Source organism: Aethina tumida, chromosome 7, assembly GCF_024364675.1.
Source record: "Aethina tumida isolate Nest 87 chromosome 7, icAetTumi1.1, whole genome shotgun sequence".
Lineage (NCBI taxonomy): Eukaryota > Metazoa > Arthropoda > Insecta > Coleoptera > Nitidulidae > Aethina > Aethina tumida.
The window spans coordinates 2428563-2449641 of NC_065441.1; the positions used below are offsets into that span (position 1 = coordinate 2428563).

Here is a 21079-nt window from a genome sequence, read left to right on the forward strand (position 1 = left end):
AGGAAATTTAAAAATGACTATAATCCGCCAGTTTTAAGATGGTGGCGCCATCTACATCAAAACACATGAACTAAACTATTACCTATTGCAGAGAGCAATTTTGTACTTCGCGAAACCCTCAAAATAATTACAGTATTCTGTTACCGATGTCCATATTGAGCAACAATTTAAACAAACAATCACAGGTGACCAATGTGATATTAATGTGCCAATTTAATTTCGCATGCAAGACGAACATTTCGATTACGGCCACATCTTTACGATAATTTTTTATGGATTTATTCGAAAGTGAATCAGGCACCGTCATAAATATTAAATTTTTACAATGCTGAAAAAACACAGGGATTTACGTATGCAATGCGTGACATCGAATCCTTTTGTGTGTAAACAAAATTAAATCGGCGGATCCGTTATTTTCCCAACCGCATTGTTTCGTCGACAAACTTTTAATCAAACCAATTTTTATATTTGTATGTAAATAAAATGACTTGCGAATATTATAATAATTTGCTGTTTTGTTATTTTACAATTGTTTACGGATCGTTGACGGAACTATGATAAATTTCTGTTCGTTATTGGCTGTGACATTTTGATATATTATAAATTCGTTTAGGAAAAAACATGTTTATTTAAGTGGTAAGTACATAAATTTTAAGGCAGTAAAAATGGAAAATCACTGATTAAAATACATGTTTTTATTTATAGCATGTTTATTTTATTACCTGGATTAACCTTACTTTAAATGAAATAATTGGACTAAATACATACATATGAAATGTTTACCGACTGGTATCGACTTAAGAACATTATCTGCCAAAAACCAGAAAATGTTAGTAACAATAAACTACTTTATTTATTTAACTGTGCGGAGGTTTAAAACTAATTAAATGATAACTTACTGAAGTGACTTTTTTAATAAATTACTACAGTGACTCACAGTAAAACTAAAATCAGTTACCAGGATTCGAAGGCTGATAAATTAAATACAGTAATGAACAATGAACAAAACAAAATCGTGGTAAACAACACGGAAATAATCACATTAAAATGGACACATAAATTAGCCACTCACTTAACATATGAATGTGGAATGCATATGTTAAATATTCGAAGAATTTTTTTTATGTTTACTAAGGAATCAATTAAATAATAAAATAAACAACTTCCCCAGATTTTGAACAAAGTAATAATTACCAGAATTCATCCTTTAAATTTTGTTTTTAGTATACAAGGTGTTTCTAAAATGTGTGGTCAAGTTTGGTAGCAAGAACAGAATTATTGGGGGTTCTCCTCTTTTCTCTCCCTATTCTCTACAACACAGTTTTAATATTTGAATAATGTTAACATAATTTCTATATAATACAAAATCAACTAGGTATGATAAGGCATTTTTTATTTGTTTTGATAATTAAAAAATGAAACTAAAAACATTTACTATATATTTTTTTTTTAATTTAATAAACATAAATTTAAATTCAATTGTATTGTTCGAAAATCATTTTAACATTCTTCAAATTTTAATAGTAAATTATTTCAATCACGACTGTGATATAGTCAAAATCAATCATGAGTTTCTTTTAAATTATACAAAGAATTTAAAAAACTTAATAGTTTAAATAACTATTTAGAGCCTAATATTTATCCTGCAGATTTTGGTGGTTTTGAATCAAAGAGCGAGAAATTTTTTCTACATATTTTCATATTTAGAATTGGAAAAAAAGTTTGTCAAAATCAGATAAAAATATAAATTTTATGAAGAAGTCTCGGTTTCAAATGGGCGACACTATAATATAAGTAACATTCAAACTAAATAGATTAATTATATAAGGTTTAGTAGTTAATTCGTATACTTATTCATTTACATTGTTAAATAATTAAATTAAATAAATAAGAGTACAGACTAAATAAATTTTGTATTACAAACAAATTAATTATTTATCATCACACAAATTACCTGGTTCTTATTTGAAATTACTTTTACCAAGGTTAAAAAATGTTTGTATCACAAAAGTTTTCTTCCATGTAAATTTTATGAAATGTGAGAAAAAATTTGGGGTGCTTTAAAAAAAATTATTTAGGTGTTGTACCGGGTCCTAAATATTTATCACCAGTTTTAGATAAACCTCACTTTCTAAATTTTAATATCTGTTAAATATAACTAATTTAATGTACAATGTGGTTAATTTGGAAGTGAGACACCCTCTTAAAATTTGTAGAAAGAGTATTTTTTCACAAAATTATAAATACGTATATTTTTTTATTAATTTTAATATATACCCTTCAGAAAGTGCTTAATCCAGAAATGTAGTCAGATTTTCTATAAAAAATTTGTTTGTATAATTTTTTTACTTTTTATACTCAAAATTTACCCTGTGGATTTTGGTTTTGAGACAAGAAACGTGAAATTTTATCTATAAGTGCATATTTTCGTGCTTATATTGAGGAAAAAAGTCAAAGTCAAACAAAAAATACAAATTTTTCATCTTAATAAATTATATAATGTTTATTAATAGTTAATTAGTACTATTACAATATCTCCTTCTCTTTCTATTTTCTTTTTTGTATACTTATAAATAAGAGTGCAGGTTAAAAAAATTGTATTACAAATGTTTTCTGTGTTCGATTTTGTTTCTTCTAAACACATTAGCTATTTGTCAACTCATGCATTTACTTATTGAAACTTTTACCAATTTCGTTATTAGTTATCTAATATTTTTCTTTGTTTCATCAATAAAAATTAACTATTTATCAACTCATGAGCTTATTTTTTAAAGCTTTCCTAGAATTTTTGTTTAATACGAATGAAATATTGCTTATTTCACATTATTTTTAGTATTTCTTGAAAGTTTCCTGTGTTAGGTTTTACTTCTTCTATACATAGTAACTATTTATCAACCCACGTATTTAATTTTTGAAGCTTTATTAATTATCTTAATTCTTTTATTACAATATTATCTTGAATAATTTATAAGACTCCTTTTCTAGGAGAATTATTCAATTTTTTGATTGATGTGTAGATTATCAACTCATGTATCTACTTTTTGAAGCTTTAATAGTTCTCTTAATTCTTTTATGACAATTTTAACTATAAAAAATATACAGTGGAAAAAATGTGAGAAAAAATTTGAGGAGATTCATAAATGATTTATTTATATTATCTTTATTATTGGATGTGTTTTTATTTGGTCCTAAATATTAATCATTAATTTTTATTGATATTTATTTTTTTTATAAACTTTGTTATCTATTAAATACAACTAATGTAATAAACAGTGAGGTCTATTTGAAAGTGGAGCACCCTCATTTTTCCAATTCCACAGAATTGTGAATGCCCATAATTTTTCTATTAATTTTGGTATATACCAACTTCAGAAGGTGCTTAATTCAGGGGTGTAGTTAAATTTTCTATTAAAAATTGTTTTTGAACCAAAAACAAAATTTTGTCAAAATCAGTCAAAATAAAAAAAAAAAAAAACAAATTTTATGAGAGAGTTCCGCTTTCAAATGGGCCACACCGTATAATAAAAATATGACGCTCAAAATTGAAAGATGGAGATTGTCGCGCTGCGTCCGAACAGAAAACCAAGAGACAGAAATCCATCATCGTCGGAGCCGCGAATTACATATATACTAACACAGGTACCACCAGTTACCTTAGTTTACGTCGGTTACCATTGACAACGGGTCGAAAACCGCGAATCTCTCTCCCAGTTTCAAGAATAATCTCGAGTTAAGATTCGCGCTAGTGTCGGACAGTCTGTCGCGCATTTCATGCTCAGTCGTCCTGGATTTATGCACCAACAGTAAGTAGGTTAGGAGACAAACTGTCTCGTGTGTCATCACATCCGAAAATTGCTTTGCTTGTGTCTTTGTTTTGGGTGATTTTTGGTAAATTTATTTGGATCTTCACTAATAGAGGGAATCCCACTCTGGAGTTTAATAATTTTTAGTATTTAAATTTAATAACAAAAAAAGTGAAGTTACTTATTAGCACATAAAGTGTTTAATAGACTATTGGCACTTAAGTATTTCCGCAATACAACAATGTATACAATAGATTTAATAGAATTTTATCATTACAGAATTTTTTATTGTGAAATTATTTTGTTATCAAGTTTGAAATTATAATAAATTCTAAAGAACTATATTTATAAACATTCTTTTACTATCTATGTAAATTTTTAAACTATTCTCAAGTGTAAATTTAACGTCAATGACGATAAAAAATAAAATATTCATCGTCACTGAATATTTATTTGCACGTGATTTCCAAGTAATATAAATAAAACCAGTTCGTTTGACGCTGAACAAAAAAAAATTGGCAAAAGTGGTTTTTGACCAGTATTAGTCATTCCTTTACCGAGAATAAAAATTTTGAAATACAAGGGGAAAAACCAGAAGAAGACCTCCAATTAGACTAAAGAAAACTGAAGAGATTTTTAGTATTATTTTTTTAATCACGACCCACAAAATAAACCCAATGACTTTTAAATAATGATTAACACATTCATAAAAGTGTCCTCGAACTTTTCCAGTCGTAAAATTCCTGTGTTGAAACCACCAATAAAAAATTTCGTGTATGCGGTTTAATGAGTCGATTTAAAAAAAAAAAAAAACAATTTGATCGAAGCCCCCCACCCAATATTAATATCGAACTGTGGCAATACCGTAACGGATGTGCCGACAATTAATTACACATTGAATTTTAATTCGTCTAGGTCGATTGTGCGTAATTTACATGTGGCAAGTTTGAGTTGAAAGTAAATAAATCCGGGATCCGGTTCTGCACAAACTGGAGGTAATCAATCAAAATCTGAGTGTGTGGTGATTTGGCAAATTCCTAAACGGGGATTAATTGTATTAAGGATAAACTGGGATTTAATTAATAATCGGAGGATTTTCTGTTATTAACGAATATCTATTATTAATAATAATGTTATTAATATACGGGTGCAAAATATAAAAACTGATTATCACAGTCCTTCGTTATCAAGGCTGATGCGTCTGTGTGTGCGATGGTACTTGAGATTTGAGCAAGGCCGATCTCATTTAAAAAATCAATTGTCAATATTTATGATACAATGTATACACAAATACACAATATACAATAATTGATTTGGATATAAAAACGTTAATTCAATAAATTACGCTGCTTTGTTTAAAATAATTTAGTGTTCAACATTTTTTAACGATAAAATTCATAAATATTTGTTTTAAAAGTGGGGCACGTGACATTTTTTAACAAAATCTATCTAATTTATTATATGCTATGGTTGGTGAAACACTATTTGTTAATGTAATTAAATATAACTTTAAATAATAAATTTTTTAAAATAAATTATAATTAAATATTAATGGGATGACAAAATTTATTAAAAGATTGCAACATCTTTTGATATTAATCTGTATTTAATGATGATAATTCGATATTTGAAGTGTTATGAAGTATGTAACTGGTAATTCACATTTTTTAAGTGTTTTATTAAAATTCTGAGCATATTTAAAAATAAAATATTTCTCCAAATATTTTATATATTAGAATTTTTTATAAAATTTAAAATGTTGGCAAATATTATTCGCAACTTAATTATGCAATTAAATTTAATGTTATTATAAATTTATGTCAATTTAAAAATGGGTATTATGTCATAATGTTTTCAAAAGAAATCGATTATATATGGATAAAATATAGATGATTAAAAGGTGCAATTAAAATTCCCAAGAAAACAGTAATAGACTAAAGTAAAATCGGTCGTTAACATGTTTAATCAAAGTTAAAAACAATTTTCTACGTCACCAAAAAGCAATTTTTAATATCGCAATTTATTCGAATGAAATAGTTGTTCAAATAAATATTTAACGAACATAAGTAATATTATTATTAGTCAACCACTCGATCTCTATTGTTTTTGAAATCGGATTTTTCAATTAAAAGTGGTTGATTAGCATATCAGTGTTTTAGGTGTGAATAATCTGTTGGTGGTACTAAAATCAGATCGGATTTAGTTGGGTAGTTAATGTCGAACATTGTGGTTACAGTGCTGATTTAATTCATACTTATTTGTATTAAGCAAGGTAACAATTATCCACTTTTTAATTATTTTTAATTGCACTGTTATTTAAAGTATAATGCTTTATTACTATTATTTAATTTGCAGTTATTTTGAAAAATGTTTAAAATTATTAATCTCTGGAACATTAAAAAAACAACATTTACTTATGAAATCAGTAACCATTCACAAGTTATTTATTGCTTAGTTTTATAATTCAAATATCAATTGTGCAACGCATTATTACCAATTATAATAAGATATTTACGTATCAGTTTACGACCCACGTCCCTAATTAACATTAAAAGTGACTTAAAACCTGACCATCTCGATGGTGCGTAATAAAACCAACGACGAAGTGGCAAATCTGAAACGGTTTCGTTGTACTTTTATTGATAATTGAAATAAATAATGGCAGGATGACATTGAACCGAAACGCCTTTCTCGTTTCTTCGCCGTTCCAGATAGGAAATTAAATTACTGCCTGCCTGCCTGCATGTGGAATTATATAAGCACCCACCGGACATTGTGTGTGTGTGTTTTTTTTTTATTTCGTCTATCATAGGAATTATGCGTCGTGGGGAAAGAGGAAGTTTCGACACGAGCAACCGTGCATTGCGCAATCGGGAATCTTGGTACCCGCAAAATGAAGAACCAACATGCACGTTGTTTGTACAGTTGGATGCGTTTTATTTCCTTCCCCCGCTTCGATGATCGATCACACGTTGCACCATTTCTAAATGTACATTGATTAAACGCTGTTGAAAAAATTAGATAACTATCAATGTTTGCACACTCTTTGCGATCAATTATTATAAACAATGTTGTTGGAAACGGGGATTTTGTAAACAGATTCGGATTCTCGGAATGTAAAATGTCACGAACGTGTCCAAATCGTCGGTTGGAATTGCAAAAAGGATGTTCCAGTTCAATGTTGTTTTGAACACAAGGGCGAGGACATTTACACGTCGTTGAGTCGAATTACAATATAGAAGGTTGTTAAACGTGCTCATCTCTGGTAATTTACATGGACGGTTGTAAATTTTATGATTTGTTAACAAGTTAATAAGAAAATTGAATTCTAGATCCACATTTAATATGACTCCGTAACATTTTAACCTTTAAATGTTTAAACAACAACGTTTGTTGTGTTACGAAAGTTTTCTCTCCTCTGTTTTGCTTTTTAAATACAAATTAACTATATCTTATTTGAAATTATTTTCAATGATTCTATTCTTAAATGTATTATGAGATTCTACTTCTGTTCCTTGAATAGGAAGTTTCTCATAATTTTAAACTATTCTTCATTTGAAATAAGTTTTACCTTACTTTTTGAACATTTCCTAAAATTTTTCTGTAGGTTAAAACATCTTTGTATTACAAAAGTTGTCTGTGGTCGATTTGTTTATTTTAAACAAATTAACTATTTATTTCTCATTTGAAATTATTTTTACCAATTCTCTTATTAGTTATCTAATATTTTTCTGTTTCTTCTATAATAATTAATTAATTATCAACTCATGAATTTACTTTTTTTTAAATACAATTGAATTATTCCTTATTTGAAATTATTTTTAGTATTTTTTGTTATTTGAATAGAGCATAGGTTAAAACAATTTGGTATTACAAAAGTTTTCTGTGTTTGGTTTTATTTTTTCTATACAAATTAACTATTTATGCATTTAATTTTTGAAACTTTCTTAGACTATTCCTAATTTGAAATTATTTTTTCTATTTTTTTGAAATATATATTTTTATAAGTTATTAGTTATTTGAATAGAGTGTAGGTTAAAAAAATTTTGTATTACCTAAGTTTTTTGTGATCGGTTTTGATTTTTCTATACTATTAAATATTTAGTAGTAGTAGTTGCTTTATTAGTTATCTTAATTCTTTTATGACAATATTATCTTTAATAAGATATATATAAGATTTCTCTTCTAAGATAATTAATCAATCTTTTGATTAAAGTGTAGATTATCAATTCATGCATTTACTTTTTGAAGCTTTATTAGTTATCTTAATTCTTTTCTGTCAGTCTTAACTTGAATAATTTATAAGACTCCTTTACTAGGAGAATTATTAAATGTTTTAAATAAGTGTAGATTAAAAAATAATTCTATTACAAAAGTTTTCTATGATCCATTATGTTTCTTCTAAACAAATGACTATTGACCAATGAACTTACTTTTTGTAACTTTCTTTTTTTCTTAATTAAAATTTACTATTTTTCATTCGAAATTATTTTTATAAATTTTCTTGTATATTTTATTAGTTAACAATTTTTTTTATTATTGTCTCGCCTTCAATTTATTATAAGCCTCCTTAAAAAATTGTAAATATTTGTCAACTCTATGAGTTAATATTCTTAAAGCTTTCTTAAAATTTTTCTTAAATTCAATTAACTATGTCTCATTTCATTATTTTTATTAATTTTCTTATATATTTTATGATGACCTTTACTTTATCACTAGACTCTGTATTTTGAATAGAGTATAGGTTCAAATCTGTTGTATTACAGAATTATTTGTGATAATTGTTGTTTCTTGTCTACAGATTGACTATTAACTCACCCACGTATTATTTGAAGATTTCATAGATTTTTTCTTAAATGCTAATTGTCAATTTCTTAATTGAATTATTAATTTTCTTACATTTTTTTATTAGTTGGTTAATTTTTTTCAAATCTCTTCTTTGAATAAAGTATATGTTAAAAAATGTTTTCTATGATTGCTTTAATTTCTTCTGTACAAATTAGAAGAAGTGTAATCATCTATGGTAATTTATATGGATAGTTATAAATTTTGTGAGTTATCAACAAATTAATAAAAGAATTGAAATAATGAATTAACAGCTATAGAGCATTAAGTTGACATTTTATTATACATTTTGTTTAGTGATTAAACGACTAATCAGTTGTTTATGCATAAAAACGTATTATTCAAGGAATGACCACTTAACCATAACAGTATTTCTAATTATGCACGTTCTTGTATTAATTTTCGTCAGGGTTATTCATTCAAACCAACCAGTTATTTATATCCAAGAATCTAAACAACAATTTCTATACATTGAGATTTTTTATTCCAATATTTACATATATTTTAGACATTTTACAAAAACACCTGATCCTGAAATCGTCAGACCGTCATTAATGGATTACCACTCATTCTTCTTGTGTTTAGTTATGCAGATAAGAGAAATCCTCAAAACATTATTAGCTGGTGAAAATTCGCGGCCGATTAGTACTGCCTTAGTTGAGGTTATTCAGTTCCTGAGGTATGACCAATAAATCGTCACCACTGCGGTTCACTCACCGGAATTTCTTTCATTCACAATATTGTGGTTAAAATAGTACGCGGGGGGAAATTTTAGTCCTTGAGTATATTATGGAGGTAATAACGTTAGTTTTTTCATTACAGATACTGCAAACATGACAGAGAAACAAAAGGAGAAATACCCATCGGTATTTACAATCGATAATTTTAGTTCCACGTAAGTTTTCATTTTATTTTTATTGGAATTGTTAGTAAAGTATTTTGATTATGATTTAGGGCGACATTAGCAACGAACGAAATCAAAGTACCGATTGGAAGTCAGGATACGTTGAACGAAAAAGTGTATGATCCCTTCGAACATCGACACGTGGAACATCCTAACACGTAAGTGATTTTAAAGTCAAGTGGTTGATAAAACATGAAAAAACCCCTTTCAAAATGTCGGTACCACTTGAAAACTAATTAGGAATTCTATTCTTACGTCAAGAGTATTTCAAAGGGCTTGATTTGCAGATTTGGTGGCGCCTTGGTGCATTTAATAAAAAGTTCGTTGGGAACAGGAATTCTAGCGATACCCAGAGCCTTCAAAAGTGCCGGCTTAGTGATAGGATTTATCGGTACGATACTGATAGGATTACTATGCACCTACACGATTCACTTGCTGGTGAGTAACATGCAAAGGTCGATTTTGATCAGTTTTTCGTTATGCATGAACCACGCACAAATATGCATAAGGTACCATTATTGTTTATGCAACGATTTATGGTACTAACCTTGGTCAACTTTCTATTCGTTTGTAATGATAATGGGTCAAGGTTCTGTTTGTAAGCTAGACAACGTGCACGTTTCATTTTTACTTTGATTATTCACTTTCGTACTCCAAAAATACACCTTTATAAATAATGTCGCAGATGCAAAATGACCATTGACAAACGTCGTGGTTGTGTGCTAACAAGGGAAACAAACAGTTTCACAAGTAACAAAAACAATGTTAACGATTCGGTAAAACATTTTTCGCATCAAAAAAAAAAACCTTTCCAAAGTATCAGAAACGTACTTTCTACTGCCTTGAGTTCGCATTACGGACCGCCACAACCTAATTATATAGTAATAATGTTGCAATAGTACTTTAATAGGTTATTGACTTTCCCACTGTTTTGTTTGTTTTTTTAAAGTATGCATTTTATTATATAATTTTCGTGTCTCGACACCTGTTTAGTTATATGACACCAAAATAGCTCCATTGTGTTATGAAAGATCGTTTTTGTTTCTTCTATATAGATTAACTAACTCACATTTCAAGATACTTTGTATTTATTTATCTACATTTGTTAAATTTAGATTTTAGATTTTATCTATAATCATGTTATCTAAAATATATTATTAGACGCATCTTAGAGTACATATACAAGTTGTTAACAAAAACAACTAATTTTTGAACTTTCTAAAATATTCTTCTTATAATTTTTATTCAATACAAAATAATTATTTTTCATTTAAAATAATATTTATTAATTCTTATATATTTTTTATTAGTTATTTTAATTTCTTTATGACAATCTTATCTTGAATAATTTATAAGATTCTTCTTCTAGAAGAATTATTCTGTGCTTTAAAATTTTTATATTAAAAACGTTTTCTATGATCAGTTTTGTTTCTTCTATACAAATTAACTATTTATCAACACACGTACTTTTTGAACTTTTCAAAATCTTCTTCCTAAAATTTTAATTAAATACAATTTTTTTTTGAAATATTTTTAATTAATTCTTTTATATTTTTTATTAGTTATCTTAATTCTTTTATGACAATCTTATTTTGAATAATTTATAAATTTTTTCCTCTAGAAGAATTATTCTGTTTTAAAATTTTTATTTAGAAAAGTTTTCTGTTTACGTTTTTACTTTTTGAAATTTCTAAAATATTTTTCTTAGAATTTTAATTAAACAAAATTTTCTATTTGAAATGATTTTTATTAATTTTTATATATTTTTTTATTAATTATTTTAATTCCTTTATGACAATCTTATTTTGAATAATTTATAAGATTCCTCTTCTAAAATAATTATTCTGTCCTTTAAAATTACTAGAAAAGTTTGCTGTGATCAATATGGCTTCTTCTTGTAAACAAGTTAATTATTTATCAACTCACACACTTACTTTTTGAACTTTCTAAATTCATTTAAGAATTTTATTAAATACAAATTAATTGTTTTTCATTTGAAATAAATTTTATTAATTCTCTTATATTTTTTATTAGTTATTTTAATTTCTTTCTGACAATCTTATTTTGAATTATTTATAAGATTCCTGTTTTAGAAAAATTAAATTAAATTTAAAATTTTTAAACTATAAAAGTTTTCTGTGATCAATTTTAATTCTATACAAATTAACTATTTTTTATTTGAAATATTTTTTATTAATTATCTTAATTCCTTTATGACAATCTTATTTTGAATAATTTATAAAATCCTTCTTCTATAAGATTGATTCTGTGCTTTAAAATTGTTATGTTACAAAAGTTTCTTGTTCTCAATTTTGTTTCTTCTATACAAATTAACTATTTACCAACTCATATACTTACTTTTTTAATTAAATTCAAATGAACTATTTTTTATTAATTATTTTATATTATGACAATCTTATTTTGAATAATTTATAAAATTCCTCCTCTATTAGAAAAGTTTTTTATGCTGAATTTTGTTTCTTCTATACAAATTTACTATTTACCAACTCATACTTACTTTCTGAACTTTCTAACTTCTTATTTCTTAAAATTCTAATTAAATACAAATTAACTATTTTCCATTTGAAATAATATTTATTAATTCTCCTATATTTGTTTATTAGTTGTTGTAATTCCTTTATGACAATGTTATCTTCTAGGAGAATTATTCTGCGATTTAAGTAAAATATAGATTAAAAAAATAGTTGTATTACAAACGTTTTTTATGATCTGTTTTGTTTCTTCTAAACAAAATAGCTATTTATCAACTCAAGTACTTACAAATTAACTAGTTCCCATTAGAAACCATTTTTATTAATTTTCTTGTATATACGTTTGTTATCAAAATTGTTTTATGATAATCTTATCTTGAATCAATTCTAAGTCTCATTTTCTAGAAAAATTAGTATATTATTAGAATAGATAGTAATTTAAAAAATTGTTTTATGACAGGAATTTACTTTCATCAGTTTTGTTTCTTCTATAGAAATAAACTATTTATCGCCTTACGTACTTACTTACTGAAGATTTATTAGAACTTTATTAATTACAAATGAACTAATTTTCATTTGAAAATATTTTTATCAATTTTCTCATATTTTTTATCGGTTATCAAAACTGTTTTATGTCAATCTTATCTTGGATCTATTATAAGAGCCCCCTTCTAGAAAAATTATTATATTTTTTGAATAAAGTGCAAGTTAAAAAATTGTTTTCTATGATCAGTTTTTATACATATTTTTATAAATGTTTCTATGATGATCTTCGATAGATTATAAAAATCTTCTTTTAGAACAAAGTGAACGTTAAAAAATTGCTTGTTGAGACTTGTTATGGCCAAACAACTGTCGTATTAAGATGATGGACCGTTTAATCGGTCCCCGAATCGCATTCGTAAATAATGGGGTGCAGAAAGAACCGGATTCCAAATTGGTACACTCTGAGTAGGAAGTTTTTGATTTAACAAATTATTATATGAGGTCGACAGACTTTGAGCAATTCTTTTCAATCAAAAAGTAGCACTAAACAATTATCTTGTTTTGGAGATGTTTTATCAACAAGATTTAACTTACAACAATTTATCTTCATTTTTATTATATTATTATTAACAATTATGTTTAATTGTTTCTTCAGAATATTCCACAAGATCTTCCTTAGATTCTCATCAGTCGTTTACTGATACTGTTTTGTTAATATTGTTAATTGTGTAAATAATATGCGGTTTTGAAGCAACCTTCAATTTGACATTTGAGTGAAATTTTTGCATGAGATTGTAGTTAAAACTGTTGTTTTGTTGTTCAGGTGGCCGCGTCCCAAGAAATGTGCAGAAGAACGAAAAAACCCAGTCTTGGATTCGCAGAGACGGCCGAGGCGGTCGTCAAACACGGCCCGAAAAAAATACAAGGATGGTCGAAATCAGCTAGGTAATTCACCGTCATTATCCCGACTAAAAAAGGTCGTAATAAATTGTGGAAAACGTGATTTCCGCGTGTCCATTTGTGACAACCGATAAATAAAACGAATTGCGTTTATTTGCATCACATTTAAATTAACAATTTAATCGCAGTTATGTAAATTGTTAAACGACTGCATTGTTCTACTAATCCTTACGCAATTGTGATATTAAATTAAACCTGTCGAACCTGGGGCATTTTAGGCGAATATAAATTTGTTCAGACTTGTTTTATTTGGGTTTTAGTGTATTTGTTTTTATCAGTCCAGACGCAAATTCATTGTCAGCCTGACTAAACATAAATTTCTGAAAATTAAACTTTAAGGCCATATTAATTGTTTTATATGTGGATTTTACATTTTTATTGTTTTAAATTAGACGTACAAATTTATTTAAACAACTTACGTATGCATTTAGATTTGATACACCACTGCCATAAAATGTTAGTTGTCGTTTAAGGTAAAAACAATTTCAATTTATGCAATTATTTGATTAGCGGTCTCACTTGACACGCTTTCAATTGCAGGACAATTATAACATTTTTCCTTCGGAGAAAAATAATCGTCCTGCCAAACCTTCAAGAAAAAAATGGAATTGAATCACATTTCCTGCAGCAAATGGATGTAAATGTAACATTTACATAAAACGAAACAAAAAACTCACGGTCGTTTACAAATAATAACATTCCTCTTCAATTTGATCATACGAAAATTAAGATAGAAGGTCGAAAAGGAAATAAATTGTGCAATACCAAACATTCTAACACGTAATTAGTGTTAAAAAGTTAGAAATTTAACACGACAACCGCCGTTGAATTGATAGTTTTTAATCACGTTCTCGTAATTCCGACAAAAAGATTTATTTACACGTGTAACGCACGAGTTTCTTCTCGTTCTCGGTTACATCAAGTGCGCGATGAAAGGCACTGTCGCGCGCGCAAAAAAAGAAGAATAAGGTCAATCTGCAACTGCGCAACAGACTGCCTGTCTTCCACTTTTGATAGACCGTGCAATTTTTTTCTATGTCGGTCGTTTGAACTGACTACATCAATCTACTTTCACTCATTAATATGGACGCTGTGGCTGAGACAAAGACAATTTTCTTCGTTACAGTCGAAAATATTGCACCTCCTTGGTTTTCTCGTTTCAAGGGAACAACTCGTTAAATGCTTCGCATTAATCAACAATAACTGAAGCAACACAAACATAATTGCCGCTGCAATTGGTAATACGAAATGAATTTATTGCACTAACAACCATTTAAAGAACGATACATTAACGAGAGTGTTGAAATGCCATAATAATAAGGAAGTAAAAATCACTCCTTTCACCATTGAACATTGTTCAATCATCTCGGCAACAACAAAACCTTGGTCAAAGCAATTATTCATGACTAATGTTCTTTTCAATTTGTAGGAACTTCGTCGAAATTGCCCTTCTGCTCACTTACTACGTAGGAAATGCCGTTTATATAGTCTTCATAGCCACATCGATCAAACAGGTAAAGACGCAGCAAAATGGCAACGGTCGAACATGCTAAAACCATCAATTTTTGTTGTAGTTGATCGATTATTTGGAACCTAGCATTAGCGATTGGTCCGATCGGCTATACATGCTCATAATTATGGTGCCGTTAGTTCTGTGCTGTCAAGTGAGACAACTGAAACATCTGGTACCGTTTTCCTTCATCGCCAATACTGCTATGGTGGTAGCTTTCGCCATCACTCTCTATTACACCTTCAAGGAGGTGAAAGACGTGGACCTAGACAAGGTTGATAAGTTCAAGGACATTAGTGGCATCCCATCCTTCTTCAGCACAGTAATATTTGCCATGGAGGGTAAGACATTCCATCCCCAATCCCTTCCAATTATCTCATCCACTCACTTTATAGGTATTGGAACTGTGATGCCGGTGGAGAATTCCATGGTCAAAGACAAGTTTATCGGTTGTCCCGGGGTTTTGAACTCCGCCATGACGGTCGTTGTGGCCTTGTACTCAATCATTGGTTTGTTCGGATACATGGCTTACGGCGAAGCTACCGAAGCTACCATCACTAAAAATTTACCTATTGATGAAATGTAAGTTAATTTAAACAAAGTCTACGTGATTAGTATTAACCTATTAATGTTGATTTCAGACCGGCCCAAGTGGCAAAATTGTGCATATCTGTAGCAGTCTTCTTTACCTTCATGCTGCAGTTCTACGTCCCCATGGACATAACGTGGAGGAAGATCTCCCACAAAATTAGGGAGGAACGTCAAAACATTGGCCAAATCGTCCTTAGAACATTGGCCGTCTTTTGCATAACAGGAATTGCCATTGCTGCAGGAGAGCATCTTGGTCCCCTGATCGACCTTGTAGGTGCCATTTTCTTCTCAACTTTGGGACTTTTGGTGCCTGCAGTCATCGATACGATCGTCCACTGGGAGGGTGACAAAGGTTTCGGTTACTGGAAAGTTTGGAAGAACGTTTTCATCGGAATCCTCGCCATTTTCGGTCTTGTTACTGGAAGTTACTACGCCATTTTGGCCATGACAGAAGAGTAATAGATTTTTTTGTGTAGTATTAAGGAGGAGCAGTCTGTCTGTTATACAGGCTTTTCTGTGATATTTTTAAATTTAATGGTTACTAACAAAAGCATTTATATTAGTTACAAGACATGCTTTTGGATATTTACGGTGACCATTAGAAATTAGAAGTATTTGTTAAAATCAGGTTTTTGAATTGCAAATACAACAGATCAATTTATTAACGTTAGAGAATCTATAGTATTAAGCTCAAAACTTTAATCAAGATTTACATAATATAATAAGGAAAGTGTTTTGTCAATTAACACAAAAAAATGTAGTTTGTGATAGTATAAATCAAATGAATTAACAATAACAATGAAGAAAATTGTGCATTCCACATTTGTGATATTTTTGTACGTTCTAACATTCCATTAGTTTAATATTTAACGTTTTCACATCTGAATCTTCAATTTTCTTTAAATCGTTTTATTTATTATTTTCGTCACGTCCTTCATCCTATTATCTAAGAAACTTTAGTATTATGTTGTATTAATTATTGTTAGGTTGTTCTTTTAATTTTTTATTTTTGTTTTCTTGAATTGTAGATATTTAATTGTGTACATTGAAATTTGATGCAGGTGTATCTGTGATTTTACAAATAGTTCTAAAAAACGTTTTACAAAGCTCAAAAATATATACAAATTTAAATAAAGTGTTTTTTAACCCATGGTTTTGTTTATTTGCTCAAGAAAAAAGTATGTGGATATACGGCGTGTCCCTAAATTGAATGCACAAAAAGTTCAAAGGTTCTTCCAATTAATGTAATGCTCTCAATAACTAATCTTACAAAATTCTAAATTAATTTTGATTTTTTAATATTTGTATACAGGATGTTTAAATTAAACATATTTATTATTACATTTATGAGGTGAAACTTCAAAATTGATTTTGATTCAACAAGAAAACCATTTTTAGGCAAAAACTTCATATTGTGATGTCAAATTAAAACAAACTTACAAAAAAGTTATGGGTATTTTAAGCTCCTCTTCACCCCTTCCAACACCCCTGTAGTAAAATTTTGAAATCATTTCAAATCTATTTTATTAGACTTAGGAAGTTATGTAATTATACAAAATTTCGTTATTCTATCTTTATTAATTTTAGATATATATCATGATAACTACATTCAGTAACCAACCTTTGAAGGTATGTGTCTCTTAGGAAGCATATTGGTATATAGGTAAATTGGATCTAATCAGATCAAGAATATGTGGTTACTTTTTGTACACTAAATTTAGAGACACATTGTATATTACCATATACACAGTACGTTGGGTTGCATACCAATCGAAAACCGTTTGATCCGACTGAATTTTGAGAAAGATTATGCACGACAGAGACAATAGAAGTCTGCAAATATGCTTCATAGTGTTTTACTGTCTCTGTCATGCATGCTATCTCTCTCAAGATGTTTTCAAACTAATTTAACATTTAATTAATGAAATCTCTTTAAAATTTATTAAAATTGGGCCCAGAAAATAGAAAACTATATTAGATTAAAAGAAACAAAAAATAAAATAAAAATAATTGTTCCAATTCACGCATATCTATTAAAATTACATGATATACCTCATTTATGTCTAATTATTAGATCTTATTTTATGTTTTCTATTGAGAATAATTGCGTACGTGCATATGTCTATTTCCAGTTTACACATTTTTAATTTATACAGATCAGATGTTTTATTGATAACAATATAATTGCCACAGTAATTGGTTTTTTAAACAATTAATAATAAGTATAATTAATTTAATTTAAAACTAATGACAAGAAATAATCTATATATTCTTTGGCATAGTTACATAGTTTACCTATAATGTATAAATTGGAAACTAAACTTGGTTCAAATGGACCAATTTTAGAAGATAAGAAAATAATTAATCCGTATTAGTTACGTACATAGTTTAAATAAAATAAACAATTGAATTTTAATAATTCAATCATAAACTGCTTTGTAATTTTTTTATTAATACTGCCATACTAATCAGGATACTTTTATTATATTAAATTATGTGATATCAATCACTATTTTACGTTAGAATACGTGACAAATAAAACTAGAATTTGTATAAATATCTTTATTAAATAAATTAAATATTATGGGAAATAAATAATAATATTAAATATATACAATTAATTTATAATATTTTGTAACAGTCCTTAAGATCTCTCACTTCCTAAACGATCAATAAAAATTATGGTGATTGTAATGATACGGTTGCGAATATCTCCTATTATAAACATTACCTCCACCATTTTCGTACAGTTCATTAACTTTAAAATCGTTCCTCCATTCGATTTGTTTTGGTGAGTGCATTGCCTCCTTAATCTTCGCCAGCAAAACAGGAAGCAAAATAGCAGCTGCCATTATAAACTTCTTAATCACAAGGACCACGATTAGGGTGAAAACCAGGATGAACTTAATTGTGCCCAGCTTCGTGAGGACGATGAGGAGCCACAGCAAACCGAGAGGGCTCTTTTTGCTACCACCCAAACCCCCTCCTCCCTCTCGAGGAGTTCCTTGGGTGTCCACAACGAGAACAGTTAGTAAAATATAAAAATTTTGTAAAGTAACTCACGTTCTTCGCAAAAATTGTTGTGCTCCCCGCAAATCTCTCGATTCTCCCGCGTAACATTCCGGCTGTCCTCTTGCTTCAGGCTTTTCAGCATCGAACACTGGAGCAAGGAAAGGAAGACGCCGACGAGCACGAGCTGATTGATACGAAAGCGCATCGTTCGGAACTGAGAGAAGAAATGAGCGGCGCTGCGTTATCAGCTAATTATTTCACGGCGTTTTCTGGGTTAAACTCCGGAGATATGAGCCGTTCCTCCACCGCGTGACATTCTTTCGCTTTTCGATTTTGTGTAACGCAATAACTTGATATGATCTGTGTTCTAATGTTTAATTGGCTTCAATTTACTGACATTCTTCTGACGGATTATATTATTAATGTGAAGGTGGTAAGTCTTATTAATATTTTTCTTATATTTGAAATACTTTTAGTTTTATTTGACATGAAACTTTACCAATAAATACTTCTCATAAGAGACTACCAATTAGATTAGATAATAATCTAATCTGATAATTTTAACGCATTGAATATTCATGAGTCGAAACTAAGTTAACTTCAAGATAAATCCAATAAAACAGGAACTGTCACCGATGGACTATTTAATTATAATCCCCAGAAAATAAATGCCACTGCGACGTTAGAAATTTTCATAATTAATCTGCAGTTTACGGAAACAAGTTGTATTTGATTGTTTTTTGGACACATATCGCATGCGACTTGTTTTTCCGTAATCTGGGTTAGTGGATCTAACCAGTGTATAATTATATTTACCCTGAGAAATTGCAAAAGCGAAATTTGAATAAGATTCTTGTGTTTTTTTTTTCGTATAAGTTGTAAGTCGAAGCCGCAAGAACCTACATGTTCATCTCGGATCAAATCACATTGTAATTTGATATCCAATAAATATCCGGATTAGAAACAATCGCATATTTTATTAATAACTCATACCTTTAAGCTACAATTAAAAAAAACAGATCTTGCGTTGGTTTCAAGTAATAATTTTACTGAAATAATCATTTTAAACTATTTATGATATATTTTACGACTTGTAAATAGCATGTTAGTAGAATTTATTAATTAATACGTGATTATAAATCAAGTTAAGGAGAATGTAGTTATTTTTTATGTTTATAGAAATTGATACATATGTCAGATGGAAATTCAATAATTTAAAGATATATTGTTTATACTAAATTTTAATAATAAAACTTTTATATATTTGTATTAACCTGAAAACCTATAAATTTTGTTAAGAAACTGGCAAAACTAAGTACTTTCAACCAATTAAATAAGCAATAAGATAAACCTATTCTTATTCTTATTAACGAGACTCGCTTCATTAATAACCGCAATAAAATTAAAGCATCAATCCATAAAACAAAAATATTGATACATATATCGTCCAGTTTCGTCCCCACTTGACATCATCTTCAGTAACACTCGGATCGTAGCACACGCTACGCTAACCTGATTTACGGCCGATTGATAAGAACGGGAGGATTAAAACTGGGAAAATTGGGGTCGTTGGCGCATTCGTTGTCCGTCTTTCTCCCGCGGAAGATGAGATGGTCCAAGTTGATAGTGTTGTTCGTGGTGCTGCCCGGAAGTCTGCATTTCAAGCTGGATGACGGTTCCGGTCTTTCGAAGTACGAAGAAAGGAGTTTGGAGGGTGAGTGGTGAGGTGTGAATTATTGTTTTTAAAAATTTTTAAATGGTCTTTGACAATTTGATAAATGTTCTTCAATATTTCAATTATTCCAAACATTATAAAATATTCAAACAAATTTAAAATAATTATATAACATAGTTAAATATTTAATAATTTTAACATTTTTTCTTCACCGAATAAACAATAACAATGTGTAAAATTATATTTGTTTCAGTAACGGGGAGGAAAAAAGGTGACATACAATTAGAATCGTTCAAAATTCCTCTCGTCACCTTAATCCTGGTGAAACTGGTCAACATAAAACTTATCGCCACTATAACATTAATCGGAGTTATTTTTATAAAAAAAGCATTCATCGCAGCAGCCCTTTTCATCCCTGTACTTCTTGGTAAACTGAAAGGATTGCTACACAAGGACGAAGACCATGTTTATGTTCACCACGAACACGAAGCTCAGTATGGAGATGTAACTGATTATCATAATAGACGACATTTTATTAGGAATTATTAATAAATTAGTTAGAAAATGAATTGTTTTTAACACAATGTAAATTTGTTAAATGTTTACATTTAGGTCGGGACTTATACATTTAACAATATTAATTTATTTATGTAATATTATTTATTATAGTTGAATTTATTTATTTATTTATTGAAAAAAATTATAAAATGTTTTATACTTAATTAAAAATATTTGTACATTTTTTTAAAAGAAAATTTGGTGCTTTATTTTTTCCCATTTAATCTCTATTATTTATTCTTA

At 28.6% G+C, this 21079-nt stretch overlaps 1 protein-coding gene across 2 annotated transcripts; it reads left to right on the plus strand.

Moving 5' to 3' along the window:
* Positions 1-406: 406 nt before the first annotated feature.
* On the plus strand, positions 407-16742 carry LOC109597236 (proton-coupled amino acid transporter-like protein pathetic). 2 transcript variants are annotated; one of them, XM_020012880.2, is made up of 9 exons: positions 407-636; positions 9471-9543; positions 9603-9710; positions 9840-9990; positions 13354-13475; positions 14920-15004; positions 15065-15341; positions 15396-15582; positions 15642-16742. In XM_020012880.2, the coding sequence occupies exons 2-9, from the start codon at positions 9482-9484 to the stop codon at positions 16048-16050; spliced, it is 1401 nt and encodes a 466-aa protein (XP_019868439.1). In that variant the 5' UTR covers positions 407-636; positions 9471-9481; the 3' UTR covers positions 16051-16742. The 2 variants fall into 2 exon arrangements, with proteins under 2 accessions (XP_019868439.1, XP_019868438.1); XM_020012879.2 differs by lacking the exon at positions 407-636 and adding an exon at positions 3670-3803.
* The last annotated feature ends 4337 nt before the right edge of the window (positions 16743-21079 follow it).